The sequence below is a fragment of the Cinclus cinclus genome, chromosome 1 (assembly GCF_963662255.1).
Source record: "Cinclus cinclus chromosome 1, bCinCin1.1, whole genome shotgun sequence".
NCBI classification, from domain to species: Eukaryota; Metazoa; Chordata; class Aves; order Passeriformes; family Cinclidae; genus Cinclus; species Cinclus cinclus.
Window position 1 is genome coordinate 70,591,737 of NC_085046.1, and position 23,388 is coordinate 70,615,124.

Below are 23,388 nucleotides of genomic sequence, written 5' to 3' on the forward strand. Positions count from 1 at the left end.
GGAAAAGTCTTTGGAAGCCTTTGCAGAAGCCACCACCAATTTATGGTAAGAGAGAGCCATCAGTTTTGCCTACAAAACAGATATTTTCTCATTTTTAATTTTGACCCTTAAAAGAGCTTTTATTTATCCAGGTGTCAAAGCAAGCAAGACTAAACTTAAGGGACAAGAGCACCTGATGTGTTACACAGGTTTCTGAGCAGAAACCTCATGAAGATGAGCAAGAACAGCTCACAGTGGCAAAATACCTGCAAGTTTCAGCACAGCTGGCCCTCCATTCCCACTTACACCTTCCACTCCCTGCAGTGGTGGTGTACAGTGGAATTCTCTGATCCTGTGTGTCTGAAAAGGAATTCTTAAAACTTGGCCTGCACTTGTGAACTCTGAGGCCCTCAGAAGCAGATTCCCAGAACATCTTGCTAAATAGCTCCCAGTTAGCTTAAAGTTAGCTCAGGGTAGCAACTCTGCTCTCCTTTTTTCTCATTACACTGAGAAAAAAAAGTCAAGCATTTCATGACCACTGTGGCCCACCATCACATCCCCCATGAGTCTTGTGCACCTTGGGTCAGAGGGGTCAGCTGTGTGTGGCTGAGCTCTGTTGTGAGCCCCACCCCACAGCCATCAAACAGGCTGGATTCAGGAGCATGGATGTAATCCTGAGCTCCTGACACCAGCTGGACACATTTGCCAGCTGGACACATTTCTACCAGAGCAAATGCCTGCTGCAGATGAGAGGACTTATACTTTCAGCTTCACATTGCTGTTTACAATCAGTGCAACGGGGGACAAAAGCATCTCCGTGTCTCATGGAGCCATGGAAGTAATTATAAAGAGAATTCTTAAGTGCTCAGATAACTTGAATCTTAAGACCTGTCTGCTTAGTGTAGCTACCTCCTTAAGTCATGGTCTATAAACTCAGAAGGAAAAAAGCCTCATGCCACAAACATCCCCACAACTGAATACTGGGACAATAAGACAGCTTTCCCTCTGAGCAGTACAGAGAATGATGCACATGGCTGCATTCACCCTTTCTTCAGGAACATCTTTAGAGCAAAGGAAAAGTGCTGGAAAGAGGAGTGCACAGCATCAGAGGCTGAGAGGACCCCCATCAGAAGCAGTCAAAGGTGTCAAGCTCAGCTATCAGAATCTAGCAGGTGTGCCTCCATTTGGATGCAATTCCATTTGTAGGTAGAACAACTGAGGAAAAGTTTGTGAAAAATAGATAAAATTGGTAATCAGTGGATAGTTGATAATTTTGCCCAGTGGTCCCCCTGTAAAGGGCATGCAGCAAGGGCCTCCTTCAGCTCCCTGCCCCTGGGTCTCTCACTGCCACCAGAGCCACCCACAGCTACTTGTGGCAGCAATGCAGAGGTAGAAAATAAACTTCAAGACACACAGGAGACATCCACATGCCTGGAGAGGCAGGTGAAGGCTTGCTGGGATGAACCAAGGTTCCTCAAATGATGTGAGACGTCTATACCTGGACTACTTTAATCCAGCCCCTTGTCTACAACAATAGAAGAACATTAAATAGGACAGGAGGAGATAGCAGTTTATCAAGGAATTGCAATTATGAATCTTAAAAGGGGGAGTGTCCTATAGTTCTTGTTTTGCCTGCTTAGAGAGGACATTTGTATCATGGTGGGAATGAAAGGCTGCCAGCTGAAGCACAGTCCTGTGGGACTTCTAAGACTTGGTGGCACTGGCTGGCTCGGGGCAGGAGATGGAGACATATTCCCACCTTACCAGCATTCACTGGGAGCTGCTGGAGACACAGAATCACAGAATATTCTGAGTTGGAAGGGACCCACAAGAGTCATTGAGACACACAAGCAAAAGCCTTGAAGGCAGGAACAGGGAAGGAGTGAACCTTGCTGCTTGGTTTGTGATTTGTCTGTGTACATTAATCTGGGAACTTTTTGCTGCTCTTTTCTGTCACTTCTTTCTGTCACTTTTCAGCTGTCACTTCAGCATGAAGATGTGAAATTTTAGAGGAAAGGAGAAGCACTCTCAGCCCACCTTTAAACCACAAGTTGTAGTTTTGTAAACAAAATGGATAAAAGAGATAAGCCTGGCGGGAAAGGACAGCCTCAAGCCCCAGTGCAGGTGCTGGTTTCAGAGGTCCTTTGGCCCAAGCAGATGCCCCAAGTACCTCAGGGAGGACAAGAAGGCAGATTCCAGGCAGAGGAAGCAGGACAAGAGCACTGCTGAGCCACTGAGGTCCACCTGTTGTGCTGGGTGAGATTTCCACCAGTGCTCGTGTCCAAGCCTCATGCTTCTCCTGGGCTGTAGTACAACCAAGTTTAGCCCTGCTCTGGCCCTTGGGCAGCAGAAGGATCCAGAACACAAGTGAACTTCCACCATGTTCCATGTCAGCCTAGAGCTCAGCCACCCTCCGGCCACCCACTTAGCTCCAGTGACCACTGGAGTGACTGCCTTGCCTATGCCCGAGCTTCCTCTTAAATTCCACAGGGGACAGAAACCACAGTGATGCTCCTGTCCAATGCCCCATGTCCTGGACACAGGCAGGCCTTGTCTCCCCACTGCAACTAATGCTTCCCATGGGTGTGAAGGCAAGGACTATCTGCTTGATGCTCAGAAGAAACTGAATCTGGAGAGAGAGTTTGTCTCCAGCTACATTTTCTGAACTTTTAAAGCCCTTTGAGCTGAAACATGACATTATCCAAACAGAACATGGTGCTATAATAAACAACACAGAATGAAAATACATACACTAATTAGAAGTGAAGTAACTTACAGCCAGTGAAACCCCAAACAAAAGGGTGGAGCAAGGTCATTGTGGACACACTGAGGCAGACAAACAGCATCATATGAGACTCACAAGGAGATGAAATGGTGGGAAACCACAGGAAAATGGCATAACTAGGGAAGAGAAATTATTGTCCAACTCACCCTGCAGCAGGCCTGGAAGCAGGGATTTTGTGGCTGATCCCATTGCTTCACTGTGAGAAAAGTGAGGCAAGAACTTGGGAAGTGGTAGCACAGTATGCTTTGTGGCCAAAAATTAGACAAGACCTGACAGAGGCAGCAAAATGGATGTGGAGATGAAGGGGAAAATGACCTTTTTTTTTTTTTTTTTTTTCATTTGGATAAGTGTGCCCAGCTGAGCCCAGGCTGTTCCTCACAGGTGCTATTGCACACCCCACTCGTGAGAGCCCAGCCAGAGCCACTCTGCTCTCCACAGATAAAACAAAGGGCAGGCAAAACCCTAGACTGGCAATAAGGACCCTGAAGGATTAGAACGTCTCTGAAATAAACAAACCACCAAGCAATGCATTTGCATTCACATTTGTGAGGCAGCAGCACAGGATTATTGCTGCTCCTTTTCTCGAGGAGGAAAAAGTGACATTTTAGACCCTGAGTGCTGATAAGCAAAGGCAAGTGAGATTTGCCTGTAAGACATTTAGCTGAGACTACAGTATCTGTAAATTAGAGAAATCTATTTTGCTTTCTTTGATAAGGCAACTGCAGTCTGATGCAAATCTGCCCCTCTTTCACCTGTCTCTGCTGCCCCAGGCACACGATGTAATACCTTATTTTAATAGGTCTCAAGTGAGCAGTGAAATCCATAACCACACAGTTTGATGGCTTCCTCACTGCTGCACAAACACTGGTGTGGAAGTGTGGCTGCAGAGCCCTGCTTGCTTCGCTGGAGGGCCCCAGCCAGCTCAACCAGCACCACGTTCCTTTGGCTCTCCATTTATTGTCTGACAGAAATCAGTTCCAGAGTACCTGGGACTGAATTTGAACCTAAACCAGCCTTAAACAAACAATATTGAGTGACTCTATTAGCTACATTTTAGCCCGAGTCTTTCCATCTTTTCTTCCCTCTCCCCATCTGTGTCCTGCCCTCTGCAAATTGGGTGATCTCCGTCTTTATTTTCCACCTGCTGTTTTTGAGTCCACAGCCAGTACAGAAACAGTAAGAAGGAAACCATGACTTACCTGGGAGGGGTTTTAAGACAGCACATTGCAGAAGGGACCTCACCCGAGACAAAGAGATGGGGGATGCAGGACGGTGAGGCTGCCCCATGAGAGAGAGGGACCCCAGCCTCCCCACAGCTCCCAGCAGAGCTCGCAGCTGGACACAGCTCCATCATCAGCACCAGACCAAGAACAGCAATGTAGCAGGCCCAAGGATCACCCAGGGGTCTAGGCAGGAGCAGCAAGAGAGGGAAGCACCCAAAACATGGGCCTGAGAGCCAGCTGGGAAGACCTGGCTGGCACTTAGCTGGGATGAGGCACACGGACAGCACTGACCGAGCAGCACCAAGCCCCTGGCTGAGCCAAACTGGGGCTGCTGAGCCCAGGGGAGGCTGGGCAGGCCCGTTAAGTCCCTTTAGTGCTCCCAAGGCCCAACTGTTCATTCTGCATCAGCTTTGGCTTGTTTTTCCTTGGTGCTTTGCCGAGCAGCCGCCCCGCTGGTGCTCTGCTCTGCACAGCGGTCAGTGCAGCACAGCTCCCACTCGGGGACCCAGGCAGCTCCCCCTCCATCCACCCTCCCTCCCGCCTTTAAACTCTCACATTTCCCTGTATCAAAGGCACAGCCAGCTGTAAAAATAATATCCTGGCATGGGTGGAACAATACAGCACAATGTGCAAACACCTAAGCAGAGCAAAGCAAGGCTGTGTGCTGCTCGAGAGAGTGTTTGAAGCAAAATTAATACTGTTTAATTTTATTAAAGAACCAAGGGTGCTTCCCAGCTTTTAAGTGGCAACAGGAGGAGCCTGGCATGTCCCTCCATCAGAGACAGACGGGAAGAGCTCACGGACCAAAGGGAAGAGCGCATATGGAATGTATTACACATGTCTGTCATTGAAGTAAGGAGCTTTAAAGAGTTCAGAAGGAAACTAGATACATTTCCAAACAAAAAAAGGCTGAAAAATACAGGCTGAGTTACAATGCCCAGTGGGGAGGGGAGAAGGCTCCCATTGCCTTCCCTCTGACTGAGAAAGCCTGAAGAACTAAAGTTTTTTGAATATGGATGTTGTCTAAAACTGGTTAAAGATGTGCACTGAAAAAAACTTTAGGGCATTAATCAAGAAGGCATTTTTGGGAAATTAAAAAAGTAAGGGTCCAAATAAATGGTTAAACTATCTAGGAACCCACACTCTGGCTGTACATACCACTGGAAATGTCAGGCTGCCTTGACCTACCATATCCCAACTCAGGCTCTACTTGCTTGCAAGACCACTGGCTAGGTGCTTGTAAAATAGATCAACAGGCAAAAAATTTGAAGTTTGTTAATGAAGCTTCTGCAGCACCGACCACCAGCAAGCGGTCGTGGTCCTCCCATGGCTCCTGATCACAGTACCCACTCCTCCACCAGCAGGAGCAGCAGAACACTCACCCCCATCTATGAACGAATCAAAACCTGCTCTGAAGTGCTGTGCATGTCACCTGCCACTGGCCAGGAGGTGGCATTCCCCTGCCAGAGGGGGTTCCGGGTGCTATGGAAAGAGCAGGGAGGTGAGGGCAGACCACCAGCTAAATGCAAGTTGGGATGTAACCTGCAAGCCACAGGATGATCCCTGCTGAAGTGAACTAAATACCTCCTGCTTCTGTTGTCTTTGCTGATGGAACTGTTGGTGCCAATGAAAACACGGCTCACACAGGTGCCTGAAAATGCTACAGAAATTGAGCATCAGCATTCTCTTTCTTCAAGCTGCTGTGCCAGGTCTTGGGCAGCAATCCCTGCATCCTGAGCCCGAAGGCAGAGTGCTGATCAGGGCATGAGTACCCTGCTCTTTCCAGGTCTGCACTGGGCAGTGAAGCACAGCACCTTCCCACCAGCGGTCCCATGCAGGCATCAGCATTAGGATCCTGCTGGCAATAGATGGCAATAAAAGCATTATAGTATTCCCTTCCACAGTCAAGAACAAAACTGAGGAAAGTGCTGTTGTTAGTCTCCAGCAACTTGGCTAGATGTCTCTGGCTTGGACAAAATGACAGCTTTGTCACCTCCGGGCAGCTACTCTTCTCCAGTGGTGTTGGAGGCATGACAGCCTTTGGGAATCCAGCTTGTAGAGTATCCAAGCACATTTGCTTTCCTGTCTGGCTCTGAATTACCATCCTGTTCTTTGCCTCCTCCAACTGAGAGCATGCTAGAAATGAGATATTCTTCCTCAGAAAGGAAGGAAAATGTGTTTTCAGTGTGTGGTGCAAAGTCTCAGCTCCCATTTAGCTGCCTTTTCAATGGCAGGCACTGGCACAGGCTCAGACTCTGATAGCTACCCTCTTGCCCTAGTAATTTTATTTTGAGTTAGCAAGTTGCACTATCATTTGGGAGTTTCTTCATCACAGATAAAAGCATTTCAAATGGCCCTCCACATTCTTCATAACAATGTTTAAGCCTTAAACCATAACATAGCAGTCTCTGTCACCCTCATCATGTGCATGGTTTTAGCACACATGGGGAAGAGGCTTAGGAAAGTTAATCAGGGCAAAAGTGAGATAAAAAAACCCCGGCAAACACATAGATGAGAAATGTAAAAAAAATCAAAGGGAGACAACACCTTAAGAATGTCTTAGCTGGCTCTCTGCAGCCATAACAATTATGACCACTGTAAGGTTTTGAACGTATTGTTCTAGTCTGTCCCATGCCCACATAACTCAGCCCTATGCAGATTGCTGGGAGGGCTCATCTCCTCTGTTATGTGTCTGCACCGCAACTGCACCGTGGTGACATGCAGAATTCAGCTGGTTTTGTACCAAATTGATGCAGTTGCTCTTTGAAGTTCTGTGCTATGAAATTGATCTGAGCTGTGGTAAGAACTCAAGTGATGTGTGGAAATTGTCTCACCCCAATGCCTGTTCCTACTTTTTTTTTTTTTTTTTGGTGCTGCTGTTGCTTTCTCCTGCCCTCATCTCCTCATGTTACTGTTCTTTTCATGTGTGATCTTTATTTTATAAGCTGACATAGGCCAGGATTTACGTGCCTGATTCGAAATACCCAGGCGTCCTTGTCAAGATGTACCTCCAAGCCAATCTGGTCTTAAAGGAGCAATTAAAATAAGTCCCATGATGTTTTCATCCAGAAGTCTTGCAACTGCTGTCTGCTTTTTTGCTGGGGCATGTATATGTCCTCTAAAAAACATTTTAAAGAAAGGAAAGGAGCATTCTGATAGCAACACAATTACTTTTATACATTGTATTTATTCAGCCTAGATATGCCATCAACTTCAAATCTTAGTTTTGGTCAAAACAAGAAAAAATCTGAAGATGTTGAAATGGAATCAAACTACAAATTATGTAAAATAAGATTATTTTAATGTAATATTTTATTATGTAAATTTTATTTTATTATACATCACATAATTTTTTCTAAGAAGTTCCTAAGCAGTATTTTAATACCAAAGCAAAGTGGCAAGTAAGTTTTTAATGCAACAATTGCCATCTTTCCATAGTCAAACCAATAAGCATTGGTAGGAGTTATTTCTTATCTTTATATGCATCTTCAACATCCTCTGCCTCAGGAAAAAAGCATACTTTAAAAGTCAATAAAACCTGGACATTTTAGATCAGAGGAAAGTTCCAAGATGAATACACAAGTGGTTAAGATACAGTTTTCCTTTTACAAGTTCAGCACTTTTTTTCAGCCTGTGCTTTTGTACCTTGTGTTATTGACTCATTCATATAACAGTGACCTTGTCCACCAGTCAGGGAACACATATCAATACTAAAAATAATAGTTTTATTATGGTCTGTCTCTTGGGCAAAATGTTCCCGAGCATGAGATAGTCCAGATAAATGTCTGATCTGTGGACCTTCAGGCTAAGTAGAGAGAGGTAAATAAGAGGCATTATCCTCAAAGATAACCAGACTGCCTCAGGAATTACTCCCAGGATAAAAAAAAAAAAAGGCTACATAATGCTCAGAAAGCAATTCTCATTGTATGAATGCAAGTATTTAGAACCATTTTAATCCCCAATGGTTCTTAAGACACAGCTTTCACATCTGGCTGCAATTCTCTGGGTTTTCAACATTCGTTATGACACCTGGTCTATTTTAGCTCTGGTTTAGGTTGGCAGAGACCTTTAAAGGTCATCTAGTCCAAACTCCTTGCAATTAGTAGGGCCATCTTCCACTAGATCAGATTGCTCAGAGCCCTGCTCAACCTGACTGTTTCCTGGGATGGGGCACCTACCTCCTCTCTGGGCATCCCATGCCAGTGTTCTACCACCCACAGAGTAAAGAATTTCTTCCTAATATCTAATCTAAATCATCCTTTTAGTTTAAAACCACCTTCCTGGTAGACACCCTTTAAATATCAGAGGCCACAATAAGGTCTCCCCAGAACCTTCTTTTCTTCAGGATGAACACCCCAACTTTTCCACACAGGAGAAGTGCTCCAGCCTTCTGATCATCCTTCACGGCCCTTCTCTGGACTCACTCTAGCAGGTCTACATCCTTCTTAAGTTAGGGAGTTGTCCCAGAGCTGGACACAGTACTCCAGCTGGGATCTCACCACAAAGGAGCAGTGGGGGGAGAATTGCCTCCCTCAATCTGCTGGCCATGGTTACCATGCTTATTTTTCTGAGAGGTAACAAGTAGTATGCTCTTCATATGAGAAAATATATATAAAGGTGAGAAAACTCAGCAGAAATGAGCATTACAAAACCACGAGTCAAAGCTTACTTAAATGGCATGAAGATGCTAAAACCAAGTTAAGCTGAAGTATCTGAGATTACCTCAATTGTTAAAGCGTGGTGCCAATAACACCGAGGTAGTGGGTTTGATTACTTAAGAGCTGGACTCAATGATTTTTCCAACTCAGAAAATTCTGTGATTCCTGTGATCTTAAATTGTACCTCAGAAGTTCCCCTATATTCCACTGGTGGAGTTATGCTGCCACCTATTGTGAGGATGAACCTGACACTCGTTATTTTGCTAGGCAGTGTTTGCTTAATAATTACCACTTGTCTTTCTCTCTTTTTTTTTTTTTTTTGTATCAGAAATACTTTCTTCTGAAATATCTGCTACTGATCAATGCTGGTGAGAAGCTGCAGGCATAGGTGGCCTTTCAGCCAGACCAAATACAGGAATTCATACATTCTGATCTCTAATCTCCCACAATGCACAGTTTAATTTGGCTCTATCTGCTGCTGTCAGCTCAAAAGCTGGTCCAAAATGAGAACCCTGCTTCACTACTCCAGTAAGTGGTTGAGGAATGCAGCCATGGACAGAGAGGTGATGTGGTCCCCTGGCAAAATGCTCTGAGATGTGCTTTTCCTTCCTCCCTCATCCGAGGAACACAGGACTATTGGTGAGCTCCACAAAACTGAGACAGCACTTGAGCTACAGTATAAACTCATGACTGTGCCTTTAGGACAGCTCTTCTTCCCCCCAGGCACAAGGGCACTCCATGTGGCCTTTATATATATTGCGCCTGAGTCCAGCAGTTGCCAGCCCGAGCAGGAAGCTCTTGCCCAAAGCTGATTTTTTTCTGTGTGCAGAATTTAGGCAAACTTACTTCAGGAGAGCAGCCTAGGAGGCCCAGGCCAGCACACCTCCAGAAGCTCACACCATGAGAAAAGCTGAAACAAACTGCCCTAGTACTTCCACCTCTCTAAAACCGAAGTAGCTTGGCAGCAGTCGAATTCTGCTGTTCTCAATGTACCTTTCCCCACCTTTTTACTTCCCTTCTGCCTTGGCAACACAGAGATGCTCTGTTCCTTCACCTCTCCAGCAGTAACAGCTAAGCCAAGTCATAGACATTAGGCCATCTCTGCCATCTTAAGGTCACTCAGCTGGGAAGATAAGGCTATCTGTTCAGCCACAGCAAGCAGCATGCATCATCACACTCCCTTGTGCTCCCTCCTTCCAGTCCTCCCCATGCCTGCCTCATTATTCATTCTTTCTTCCAGCTTTAGGAACCAAATGGTTCCAATCCAGGGCAGTACTGCCAACCAGGCACAGTGCAGTACCCAGGAGCCACTTCTGGACAGCCTGGATAGCTGCTCAGGCCAACCAACTAGCAGGATTTTCTCATTAATCTTTTGGGCATTCAACAGCTTCCAAGTTACTCAGCAGGAGAGAGAAGCTCTGGAGCTGCAGCTGGAGTGAAACCCGATTGCACAGACAGCAGTGATGCAGCCACAGAGGACAGCCAGGTGCAAGTGCTGTCAGCTCTCCAGCAAATCAAGCACCAGAAGCATGAGGTGTTTCTGCTGTTTGCTGTGCCACAGGGTATGGAATTTTACACTTCTGAATTGAGTCCAGCCAGAATCTGCCAAAGTCAGGGCTGCTTGCAGCACAGAGGCAAACAAGTATACCAGCAACTCAAGATGGCACTCTAAGCAGCAGATGGCATTTTCAGAGTAATATCACAATTTACAAACTCCTTGAACAGGTGTTTGCACTCCCTTGGGTCCAGGGAAGGGACACTTGCAGCAATAGAAGCTCGTGGTGGTGTCTCCGTGACTCCTGGGCTCAATTCCTGCCTTGATAATGGGAATTGCCAGAAAAAGAAAGGTTGGGTTCATGGACAACTTTCAGCCTCCTCATCACCTGAACTGATTTCTCTGGAAGTAGGTTGTTCTGGGGAGTAATCTGGGATAAAAATCCAAGACAAACTGTGGCCCTTCACTCCACAGATAAACTGCAGCTAAATAGTAGGAATTAGAAGCACTCTACAGCAGAGTGAGTACCCTTTCCTTCCTAAGTACAATATCAGCACATCCAGACACTGCATTCCTATCAGACCCTTCACTGCCCTGCAATCAGGCAAATTTTTCTAAGCTTCTTTCCTACTCCCAGCAACTCCTGTTGCCCTTCCATTTATTTTAGAAATAGATGATCTCACATTCTGGTCACTACATGACTAGGATACACATTATTTTCTTGTCAGCAAAAAACAAAACAAAACAGGTTTAACCTGGATTTTAGCCCAAATCCAGGAGCCATCAGGTTAGGATAGGCTTACCTGTTCTGAAAGTGCCAAGGTCTAAGTCCTGGATCTATCTCAAAAGGACGACCTGTTTCTACCAGGAGATCTCCTGTACCTTAAAGTTTAAATCAAGATAACAGTATCTTGACTTCGGACACAAGACTGACCTCAAGTTAAGTCAAATACTCTTGGCTTTGTCTCAAAAGTGACAAATTCCAAACGAAATGGTAGTTTGCCAAACCCCTCCATTCCTATACCTAGCAGCAGCAATTAATCATTCTCAATGATAAAGGACAGTACATGCACACAGGTACGTTTTTTCTTTTTTTTATTGCTGTTAATTCAAGGAAAAAGGTTGCATAAAATCCAATCTCTTCTAGAAATATAAGTGACCTTTCCAGTACATTTCAAATATCAAAGTATATGGTAAACATACAAATAAAGAGAAGGTAACATACCTCCTATTTACAGTACAGTATTTTAAATCATAAAATAAGTTCCATAAAGTACAACTGGCAGGTAATTCACAATACAAGTCCATTGGTGGTTTAACACCCTCACTTCAACTCAAACGCAGTTCAGTCATTTCAAGTGGTCCAAAAATACCCAGATCAAATAAAAATTTTAATCAAAATAATTCATTTACTACTTAAACTTTTTTTTTTTAAATTAAAGCTTTCATCTACCTCCCTCCCCTTCCCCCCCATCCAAGAAAAAAGTTCCAAAATGTACACTGGTGCTATAAATATAAATGCTATCTATGAAGAAATGTAGTAATCAAGCTTTTTTCTTTCTTCAAGTTTTTTGTTTGTTTAGCAATTTATTAGACATCTGAACCAAAGACTGATTTTTATTTCATCCCTCTACCGGACACTGGGTCTGATTTTAAGGAAAAAAAAAAAAAAATTCTGCCATGAACTGTGAGGAATGCCAAACCCTATGGATATACAGTGGTAGTTGTTCATCGGTGTTGAATGCAGCAGTCAAAAAACACACTCATCTTCCAGATAACCTCAGTGCACTTTAGGAAATCAAATATTACCTGGAAGCAATTTAGTACATATATTGGCTTTTAAAAATAAAATAAAAAATACAGCAGCATTAAACGTACTTACTCATGATACTGACATGTTTAATACCATCTTAACACTCATTTCAGTCTTTCACATTATACCGTAATTACGCATAGTGGTAAATTGTTATAAAATAGTGACTTTTCTATTTGGTAGACAGGTTCTAATACTAATACCTGACTATTTTGTAGAAAACCATAGCTTTTGTTCAGTTTGAAATAAAACATTTACATTCTAAGTACAATGCAACACTGTAATAGTTTAGGAAAAAATATTTAATCAAGTAATGTTCATTCTGTGTTGACACGATGTAGAATAGCTTTAAAAAAGGAAAAAATGCTGTCAACTTTCATTACAAATGCAAACACACTGAGTACAACATTCATACCATTTTTTTTCACCTTTGTTGCTGAACATACAGGCTACGAAGCTACAAGGGAAAAAAATCTGACAATTTAAGCTCATTAATTTTGCTAAATCTGTTCCAGTCCACACAGTTTCAGCCCCTTCCTGCTCTATGTATTTTCATTTGTTTGGGCCTCTCAAGAGCTGCATATCTGTATTATTATCAGGTATAGTACACATACAGTATTGTGTTTTCCTTTGGACTCTGCTAATAGGATGTTTGAACATCTCCCCTCAATTCATGAGAATTAAATTTAGAGTATGGGCAGTGTCTGTATGAACTGCTAAACACTCATGCAAATCCAACGAATCCACGTGGACAGCCAGGGGAAGAAAAGAAAACAGCAGCATAAGGAGAACAGGGAGGGAGGGAAGAAGGTTGTGGTGGGGAACATGACCAAGTTTCTTCTTTCACCATATGACTGCTCCACCAGTGATGTCAGAGGTCAGAGGAATATTTTTTAAACTGCAGTAAACATTGCACATGTCTCAAGTCTTCAGTGCAAAAGCATGGTTCAAATGCTCTGTCTGATTGTTTGGCTGTGTGTGTGAACTACATGCATTATGCAAGCCTCTTGTAGAACCAGGAGGAGACCAGGGACTCAGCTCTCTTCTTTTGTACGGAACAGAGGTGCAAAAGCAATTGAAAATTCCAAAAGAATATAAAACCGGGAATGTCCCAAAACACAAGACCAACCTCCCCCTCCCACACACACACCTTCCCCCAATTTCCCAAGCTTCAGTTTAAGTAGGCAATGTTTACTTGTTTCAGTCTGCAGAATCCAAGGTATCATTGGAAGGGGGAGGGGGAGGTGCGTATCTCAGTCTGTAAGTGCCTAAAACAGGAAAGAGAACTACTAAGTCACTGCTCACAATTAAAATGGATTACAAAACCACTACAAGGTATCAAAATGGACATGCTCTTCAAAAGGCACTATCATCCTCCAGTCCTTTTAAAGTAGGTCCTCAGACTTTATCCTATTTTTTTATCCTCTTGCTAGAACTATAAGTTTTAAAAAAAGATATAGAGTGTAGATATAGGATTTGAGCTCTACTGGAAAAATGAAAAGATGGTCCCCCTCAAGGTCCATCTTTCCTGTTCCAGTCCAATCGAACCACTCAAGTCAGAATGGGAACAAGGGCAGGAATCAAAAATAGCTTGTGCTCAATGCAAACCCTGCATTTTCCCCATTCTTCTGGACAGAGAGAGAAACGAAAGCTATTCCTTTTATATTTAGCTCCAATTGGTTTCTGCCTTTGTGCTGCAACTTGTCTGAAAACCTAAATGCATTGAATGATGGGGCACAGAAGGATGGCTGATAATATCAAATGGCCAGTCTATTGGTTTTTCTTTCAATTCTCAGAAGTTTTAGGAATCCAAGGTCACATCATAGACAATTTTTATATTTCACCTTTTGCCAATGAATTATCTCAAAAAAGCACCCCACTGAATGGGAATAGGAAAATTAAAACAACATGCAAACCACAACATAATGCCAAAACCAAACTGGCGAAAAAAGAATGACAATTTAGGACTGGTATCATTCGACTTTCCAGCTCTGAACCCATTTTCAACTTCACGCTGTGCACCCCGTTCCCTTGCACTGTTCTACAAGACTTTCAGGCAGAGATAGGATACTTTGCAGTTTTAGAGCAGGTCACTAGTGCACAACCATTTACACGAAACATACACACGCACACCTTTCTGCAAGACCAGAAACAGCACATTCAGAAAGGTAAAGAGAAACTGTTAAACTCAAAAGCAAGTCCGCTGGGAGTTATCATGATTACCTTGTTGACTGGCCTCCATGGATGACTGCTTACAGTCCTGCGCATAGTGTCCACTTACACCACAATTGTAACATGAAACGTTCCCATTCTTCTTGGGTCCCGACCCATTTGTGTTGGCAACTACGTTAGGTGCTGGATATACAGGATAGAACCTCCCAAATCCTGCCATCTGCTGCATACCATAGTTGGCTTGGCTTCCCATCACTGGGTCATGCATAAGCCCGTTTGCATACGGAGACTGAGGCAGGAAGAATGGAAGTTGTGTTCCATTGCTTTGATGTGCTTGATTGAGGTAGCTGCCATTGCAAAGTGACGGCAGAGTGAAGAAAGATGGAACTCTGTAGACTTGTCCATGAAGTGGGTTATGATAAAAATAGCTATTAATCTGAAGGCTGCCATTGGTCCCACAGCTACACCTACGTCCACAAGAACCGCAAGGGCCAGATCCCAACTGCTGTGGAGGTAACATTGTCCCGTTAGTGTTATTATTCCCAACAGCGTTTATGTAGGATGTGCTGTCACTCTGTGCAGTGCTGTGTGTTAGAGCGGGGCTCGGGCTGGGGGCAGGGCCTGGCGTGTGTGTTGGGATTGCAGGAGGAACAGTGGACTGGACCTGACCAACGCCGAGGCCAGCGGACTGAGGTGGTGAGGAAGTTGCTCCAGTGCTCAGCACGTTTGTATTCTGGTTGGGCAACACACTGGTAGCGTGAGGGCTGCCTGGCAAAGCGTACGAAGCTGGTGGAGGTGGCGGCGCTGCTGTGGAGAGACCAGCTGCTGGAAGAACTACCTTGAGATTGGTAGGCTGAGGGATTGCTCCTGGGTTTCCCTCAATGTGAGGCACCATTTGATTCAGTCCTACCACCTGGGATGCAGGTTTTGTGATGGGATCTGTAGTAGGAACTGGGGATCCTGGGAAACTACCTGGATTGTGGACTGGGATAAAGGCAGTATTCGGTGATCCAATACTTAAGTTTCCTGTCGGCTGCTGTGGTCCATTAACTGTGCAACTTTCTGATGATCCCTGTGGAGAGGGGATTTTCAACCTATGTATTGCCAAATGCAAAGCAGGGCTACCAGGCTGGACAGAATGTGGAAGGAAAGAGGATGGGACTGGCAAAGGGGAAGCCATGAGCTCAAGGCGTTTCTCAGGTTCACCAGAGGTCACCGGGCCCATTCCTGCAGGAGGGGAATTTGCAGACTCTCTCACTGGCGAGACAGCAACAGGTGTGGTAACCAGCATTCCCATGGTTTTACCATCTGCAGATATGGGTGGTGGGACAACTGCTTCAGGCTTTTGGGCAGCGCTGTGCATCACACAGTGTAAGGCAGGCATGAAGGAAATATGCTGAAACTTAGCATTCAAAGGATCTTCTGAAAGGCTCCCATTTTCATTATTCACTGAAGAGATCTGAGCAGTTGGTTTGTTCATATTTGATGAACTGACAGCACTGTAGCCTGAAAACCTTGCTGTATTTTGATTCCCAGAGTCCTCAGAATTGCTGTCTGTATCTGTTGGGACAAAAACATTTATCAGTCAGAAGAATGAATCTCAAGCAACAGCAAATCATGCCCTGGACTCATTTACCCATATAAAACCTATTGAGTTTGATGACATGAATGACAGTTATGCCTTCCCAAACTGTGACAACTTTGAGATTCTTTTCATTCATCCAAATTAAGCTACGTTCATCTTCATGGCTTGCCTACATCCACCTGCCCAACTAGCTCCTGTGTCTTTGACTCATGTATATCTGCAAATGTGAAGAGTAGGACACAGAGTGAATTAGGAATTTGCATCTGTCTAGAAAGATATTAACATAGCCTATTTAAATTTGGAAGGAATTGCAAACTGTCAATACAAAAAGATGGAGCTCCCGGACATGCCACACATAATTTCATGTAAACCCAGCCCCCTTCATGCCAAAGTTTTCCACGTTATTGTACTGTGGAAATTTCTCAAGAGAGCTACAACACTAAGTCAAAAAAAATATGATGTATGTTTAGCAACCTAAAACTCAGTGGTATTTAAACTGTGCTAGAAGCCCTCAAATCGCCCAGTCATGAAATTCACAAAGAAAAATGTATTCTGCGGCTAGTTCAGAAAACAAAGTACCTAATCAAACTGAAAAACTAAAATAAATGCAAGAAAGAGATTAGTCTAGGAATAAAGGCATTCATGCACACTCTCCATAAATACAACCTCTGTCTTTTTCCTCTTCACTATCAAAGCTTTCCCGCCCATCATGTTGTGGACTAGAAGGAGAGCTGTAACTTTCAGATGATGTTTCTCCACACGTATCATGACCAGATCCACCATCCAAATTCAGATCTAAAAATAAAAGTTGTTAGTTTTATTTTTTATCTCAGTGTATGGCAGTGAGGTTATTTTGGTTTTCTCACATTTCACACTAGTTGAGATTTTTGTCTGCTCTTACTTAATTGCATCTGTCCTCCTGTGTTCCTATTGCTTCCATTCCCAGCACTCAGGAGTGGTGTTGTCCCTAAATTTGTGATGAGTGAACCCCATAGTTAGTGAACCCCAAGTGTTAAAGAAGGCAATACTAAAAATTGGTATGTATGCAAAGCAGTGGAAAGAATGATGATCCTGAATAATTCCTGTGATGTTTATACCAGACTGTGCTACAACACTGATCTCCTCTGAACAGTAGTGATCCAGCATTTCTGCTGGCAGAGCTGCAGCGCTCCTCGGTGACACCAGCACAGGCAGAAAGCTAACTCAGCGGGACACAGAAAACAATGCATCACTTCACCACTCACTCTTCTAGAACAGGCTTTAACCAAACTCTGTCAACAAACCCTGTTAAAAGAAAAAGAGGTGAACTGAAAAAGTGGTATCTTGTTTTCTAAATTCTGAATGGATCACGGGACGTTTTTTGGCTGGAAACCACCTTTCAGGGTGGGTAGCTACTATGGTTTGGCTTTCAAGCTCAGCCTCAGAGGGGAAGAAGAATGACAAATTCACCCTCTCTCAGAATCTATGACAGACATTAGCTGGAAACCCCAGCCCACAAAACCTGGGTTGCAAAATTTCAGGACAAAAATTAGAACAACAACAACAATAATAATTTCTAAATAAAAGTTTCCCCCCATTTTTTATTGCTACAGGAAGTTTAACAGGTTGGGATGGTTTATCCAAAACTTGCCTTAATGTTTCAATTTTTGAAATAATTTCCTGGAATAAACCCATAATTGTTCAAATTATTTTAACAAGTACTTTGATCATCTAATATAATCTGGAGCCTCAGTGTGAGCCTGGGATCACTAAGACTGGGAGTCTGAAGCACTAATCACAAAGTATCCAGTCTTATAAATTACCATTGTAACTAACTAATGCTTCAGATAAGCTCAAAATAGGGCATTTCAAACCAAGCTGGGATACATAAACCCCGGCAGAGATTCAGACTGTTACTTTTTCCCTTAGACTATGTCTCCAATAAGTATCTCAAAAGACGTTGTGATGTTTATACACGGGCTGAAAGCTCATCTCTGAGCAGGATTTAACAGCTTCCAGACTGTGGATTACAGTTTCTTTTTGAACCAGCCAACAGCTAGCAGGAGGCATTTTCACATCTGTAGAATGGTGGATCATAAGCAAACAGAACTCTTATGGAAAAGCATTCCCTACTAACTCAGCAGAATCAGAGAATCAACTAGGTTGGAAAAGATCTGAGATCATCAAGTCCAACCTGTGTTAAACACCACCTTATCAACTAAACCATGGCACCAAGTGCCACATATCCAGTCTTTTTTAAACACCTTCAGGGATTGTGACTCCACCACCTCCCTGGGCAGTCCATTCCAATGCCCAATCATTCTTTCTGTGAAGAATTTTTTTCTAATCTCTAGCCTAAACTACTCCTTGCACATCTTAACTCTGTGTCTTCTCATCCTGTTTCTGGTTGTTTGGGAGGAGAGACTGCTCCCCACCTGGCTACACCCTCCTTTGAGGTGGTTGTAGAGTGATAAGGTCTTGCCTTACACAGCACTGCATCACCTCCTAAAGTCATTGTCAGTTCATAAAAGTTCAGTGTGCTTTGCCTGACAACAAAAACAGTAATCAATCACAAATCAATCAGAAATCTCACAGCACAGCCCTGCTGTGAAGTACCTGTTCTGCTTAACGGCCCTTAACTATAAGTCTCTAAAATGGTTCTAGTTCTGCTAGGTTTGTGAACAGTGAGTTCTTAAAAGTTTTAGTCAAATATTGTTTGTAGAAGGTAAAAACACCTGCCCATAAAACACATCAATAATTCAGAACTGGATCCAGCTGGAACTCTCCAAGGTGAGAAGCGGTGAGAGGAGAGAATGAAAGCTTAATCACGATTGTATCACAAGTAGAAGCAACAGAAAGACAAGGCACTTTTAAGAGTCCCTTTAACACTTATGCCAATTAGGTGGTGTAGAAAAAAAGCAAATTCTGTCAACCTCCTGTCACAAGAACTACTTATAAGAGAGGCAAGGTCGTAACTGATATTGGAAATTTAGAAAACATCAAGATGGCGAAGTCAATGGGTAGCACAAACCTCCAGAAATTTGTAATAAAGCTTGGAGACTCAGTTTACTAAAGGAACACAAATATAATTTTGTCTTACAACTGACTGATGCACAAAAGTCTTGGCCTAAACACTACATTTATGATTATTCTAAACTGAAAACCCTGCTAGGGCAGCATACACAGTTCTGTGCTGTAGCTCAATGGTCACTTGGTTTAAACACTACAGTTCATCAATGGTTCACACCACAGGTTTTATACAGGTTTCTTGTGGACCATTACACAACAGATGAAGAAATTAGTAGGCTGCAAAGAGCACACTAATGGCAAGGTGGTCCACTGTTCACACACTGACTGCTAAATTTCATATGAAAGTAGGCCAACAGTAGCTGTTTCTGCAGTTACTCCACCCTGTAAGCCAACTTATGCAGACTTCACTAGTATTTTGTCACCTGTGCATGAAGAGACACACCCCAAGCAACTGGACACAGAAGACTGAGTCTAGTGCGTTCTATACAGCAAGTCAAAGCACAAATCAGACTGCCAATATGCTGACTTGCACCAGAACATTTTTCAGTCTTGTGCTTTCCCTTTTACAGACGACATCATATAAATCAGTTGCAAGTTCTGTTTCTTACTTTTTTGGAAAAAGCACCTTACCTTTTGCTGTCCCAGTACGGATGTGCTGTGATGCTGCAACTCGAACTCCATTGCTCCTGTTAGTCAACCTGCAGTCAGTTTTCTTTGCTTTCTCCCTGTGTAAATAATTTCATGGCTTTTTTGAAAATGCATGAACACAAACAACCAACCATGAACGGACACGGAATGACACTGGAAACAAAGGCAGTGACTCCAGGCCAGAAGTGTGTATTAAACAAATGTAACAACAAATTTAAATAATAAACAATTAAATAGAGGCTGCTGGTGCAATATACCAGGAACTAAGCTGCAAACAGTGTAACTAAACACTGTGAATAACGATCTGTATTAGAAAAGACACCAAAAAGGAAATGGTGCAGCAGACAGTAAAGTTATTTCTGAAAGCTGGTTTGTGTGATGCAGCCCTACACCAGTCTAGTGTAACAGCATCTGGAAATTTGGAAGTAGGCCGAGTATTAGGTAAGGGTGGAAGTGCTTTCACTTCTCACAGCACAGAGTTGTGTAGCCTGCAGGAAGTTCTGAAGCCCTCTGATGTGCAAATTATCTTAAATAAGACGTTTCAGCCAGTTACTACCCACTTCATAATGTTAAAGGTTGCCATCAACCCTCATTTGATTTTCAGTATATTCTGGACAGCTTTACACCTTTTAAGTTTCAAATAAATATAAAGGGAAAAAGGCAATTTAGTATTGGTTAAAAACATACTTCCACTCCTTCATCTTTTTATTAAATGCCAAGCAATATTTTGAGAAATGAATGTATTCACTCAAAACTCTATTTTTCAAGTTACTTCTTTACAGAATAAAAAAAAAGGATATTTATGTAGCCTAGCCTCACACTATGCCGGCTCTTGTGCCACCACAGCAAATAAAAACACCTAATTGATTGCAGACTCTGTTTATCAGAGTGAATGCATTTACACTTAATTTCTGGATTACTGGTTACATTGGAAACCTACTTTTCCAGCTGCGGCTTTCCTTTCTTCTTGCTTGCTGTAGACAGACTTCGTTTTTCCACTGTGTGCTAGACAGAAAATATAGACACCACTCAAACAACAGAATTGGTTATGAAAGCAAAGAAAACACCCCTTTCTAGACCAACAGGTCTGCAAGTCCAATAGCGTGCTCACAGGTGCTATAACCACCCAAACAACCACTTGCTCAGTGTATACCTGAGCTAGTAAAATAGTGCATCATGTCTTGTGTTTACATGAGAATCAGCAAAACACTCAGCAAATTGCTACTTGCAAATATGCCAGAGATATCAATCAAATTATTGCTTGCATGCTGCTCTTCCTCCAGAGGATAAAAACAAATGTGTTTCATCACATACCTGCTAAAAAGGCTGATCACCAAACTTAAGGAGCTACAAAATTTGTAGATATAAATGGCATTATTTGATAGTTGGGGGTACATGTGATAAATTATTTCTACATAGTGGCAAGCAGGTACCTAGCCTTAAACTGGAGGTTTAAGCTGCTGAACTAAATGCAACATACAAGCACATAAGGAAAAACACATAAGGAAAAACTTAGGATCTATGCCATCTTTTAAATATGCTATTGCTAACTATTATTAACAACTCATATTTGGCAAGGAAGTAAAATTTACAAAAATTCTGAAATAATCTCTGTCCAAATCACTGTATCTGGACTTCCTTTAAATAGTTTTACATCTGCTTTAGTAAATTAACCTTTTTCTTGCTTCAAGCTTGCAGTATTTCAAGTTTTGATCAGCCTACCATTAAATGTCTAGAAGCCAACCTCAATTCATTACCCTGCTTTATGAAATAAGCAAACTATTTTTGTCTGGCTTGCTACTCTGCACATAACAATCAATAGCCAAATTCCAAACATAAATAAGAGTAATATGAAGAATTCTAACACTCTGGGTTTTTCATATATAAGCAGCGAGGAAGCTTCCTTCCCCCAACTTCAATAGTAGATAATTTTATTTATAAATAATTATTCTGCTTACCTATATTCACAATGAGATTGAGCATTGAAAAGACACAGATCTCAGAAGTGTATATGCATCCATCTCTTAAATTTTTTCAAAGATTATTACTTAAATAATGTATGTAAGATAGAACATGTTTAACCTGTTGTACCTACTGTAGCATTAATACCATTTTGCTACTAACACAGTTTCTAGTTTGTTCCTTGCAATAACAGAAATTGCCCAAGCATTCTGGAATCCTCTCTGATGACAGTGCTACAGTAACAGGAAGTGCCTAATCAGAAATTAACATTAGACTTTTCTGATTACTTACATTCGGCTACTGAAAAACTATTTACAAATTCATAAACAAAATATTCAGCTTTCTGAGTGGTAAGGAATTATGAAGGGTTTTCTAATCAAGGTAAGTAGCAACTTCAACAATTATTTTATACAAGTTTAAGAGCATTTTCCATCTTTTAAAGCTAAATCTCACCATGCATAGTGGACAGTCTTCTCAAGTGTCCTGGAATATATATGGTTTTAAAGAATAAACAACAACACACCTGGTCAAGTAGGTTAGTGCAGTGCTCTGGGTGCTGCTGGACAATACAGCTTTTCCTTCTCCAGTCCATTACCCCATTTTGCTCTGAGTGCTGTATGTTAAGGCTATCCAGTGAAGAACATTTTGCACTGCTAGTGCTGCTGAAAAGGAAAAAAAAAGCCCAAAAGTTATGCTGATATGAACAAACCTGCAGGCTTTTCTTTCAACATAAATGTTTCACATTATGTTGGGAAATTTTGCTTTCAGAAAACCCTAGAAATTTTGAAGAGATTCAAACGTAAATTACAGCAGTTTTCGTGCTCTAAAATTATGATCTGACCAAAATATGAGTCCCTTTTTCATTCTTATCTAAATACTTATGCTGGTAATTGAAAGTGCCTTTTAATTCAGTGCTATTGGCAAGCTGCTCCAGGAAGGTTACTCCAATATGAAATGTTATTCAGTTCCCATGATGGCAGAAATCCAGCTCACTTGAAAGCACAAGACATGCTGAAGTTCCAGTGGCTACTTACAAGTACCTCTGTGGGTAAGGGCTCAAACTACTTAAAAGATACCCAACAGAATATTAAAAAAAAAAATTAATAAAATGGCAAGAACCCAAGAAGGTCTCAAGACAGACATCAGCCCCTGATTGCAAAGATAGAAGCAAGGTCTTTAGAAACTTCTGCTAAATGTAGGCAAATGATTTCACTGCCAAAATTGCAGTCATTTCATGGAAATGTAATATTACTCAAGTTTTTGTTGTGTATGTGTGATCTCATTCCTATCAGTAAATTTTCGGACTTTTCAGGAGTAATGCTGCAATACTGAATGAAATCAAGAGGTAGACAGGTGTACAATGTACCAGTGCTGTATGAGATGAACTGCTTGTGACTCTAAACAGCTTTATGCATATTTAAAACAGAAAAGTTTCATTCAGTACCATTTCTTTACAACCCATACACAACAGGCACAGATTTTAAGGAGACAGACACATAAACCAAACAAGAGAGGACTAATAGACCTCTAGAAGTCAAGGAGTAAATACATTAGATAAATGTGTTTAGATAAACAGAAAATGATAGTTGGTTAAAGGAATTTCTTTCTCAGAACTTTGTGGAAATATCTATCCCTCTCTTCCCTACCTTAAAGATAGAACCTAAACTACAGTCAGCCTTAGTGTAATTCATTACACAACAACAAAAAGAAAAGGACAATTTCTTTGTTAATAACTATAGGCCACTAAATTTGGATCCTGCTCTGATGACTTCGTAGTAGACTGTATATCCACCAGCATAATAATGGATTTTGTCAAGTTAACACTTTCTTATTGAGGAAATATAAGTTGAAAGTAGGACAGTTAAAAACCAAAACAGACACAAAACACTAAGTTGTCTTGTGCTGAGTTCACAATAATTTTGTCTGTTAAAGATCTGTGGACCTGAAGCAACACTGTTCTGTGCTATGTTTACGTTCCAGTTAATGGAATCCCAGGTAAATTTTCCCCACAAGATAAACATGTTATACAGATAAATCAACACTGAACAAAAGTGTAAAT

General features: G+C 42.2%; 1 protein-coding gene across 6 annotated transcripts in view; it reads right to left on the reverse strand.

Annotated features, from left to right (window-relative positions):
• Positions 1-11,246: 11,246 nt before the first annotated feature.
• The window catches only part of ZCCHC2 (zinc finger CCHC-type containing 2), a 43,506-nt gene continuing 31,364 nt past the window's right edge, over positions 11,247-23,388 (reverse strand). For 3 of the 6 annotated variants that reach the window (XM_062497184.1, XM_062497349.1, XM_062497605.1), the window contains 6 exons: positions 21,853-21,991; positions 20,308-20,372; positions 19,350-19,444; positions 16,377-16,505; positions 14,177-15,685; positions 11,247-13,221 (listed from right to left, as the gene is read on the reverse strand). In XM_062497184.1, coding sequence (XP_062353168.1) covers positions 13,154-13,221; positions 14,177-15,685; positions 16,377-16,505; positions 19,350-19,444; positions 20,308-20,372; positions 21,853-21,991 — 2,005 coding nt within the window. In that variant the 3' untranslated portion in view covers positions 11,247-13,153. The remainder of the gene's footprint in view (positions 13,222-14,176; positions 15,686-16,376; positions 16,506-19,349; positions 19,445-20,307; positions 20,373-21,852; positions 21,992-23,388) is intronic. The other 3 variants (XM_062497267.1, XM_062497432.1, XM_062497521.1) reach the window with 2 other exon arrangements.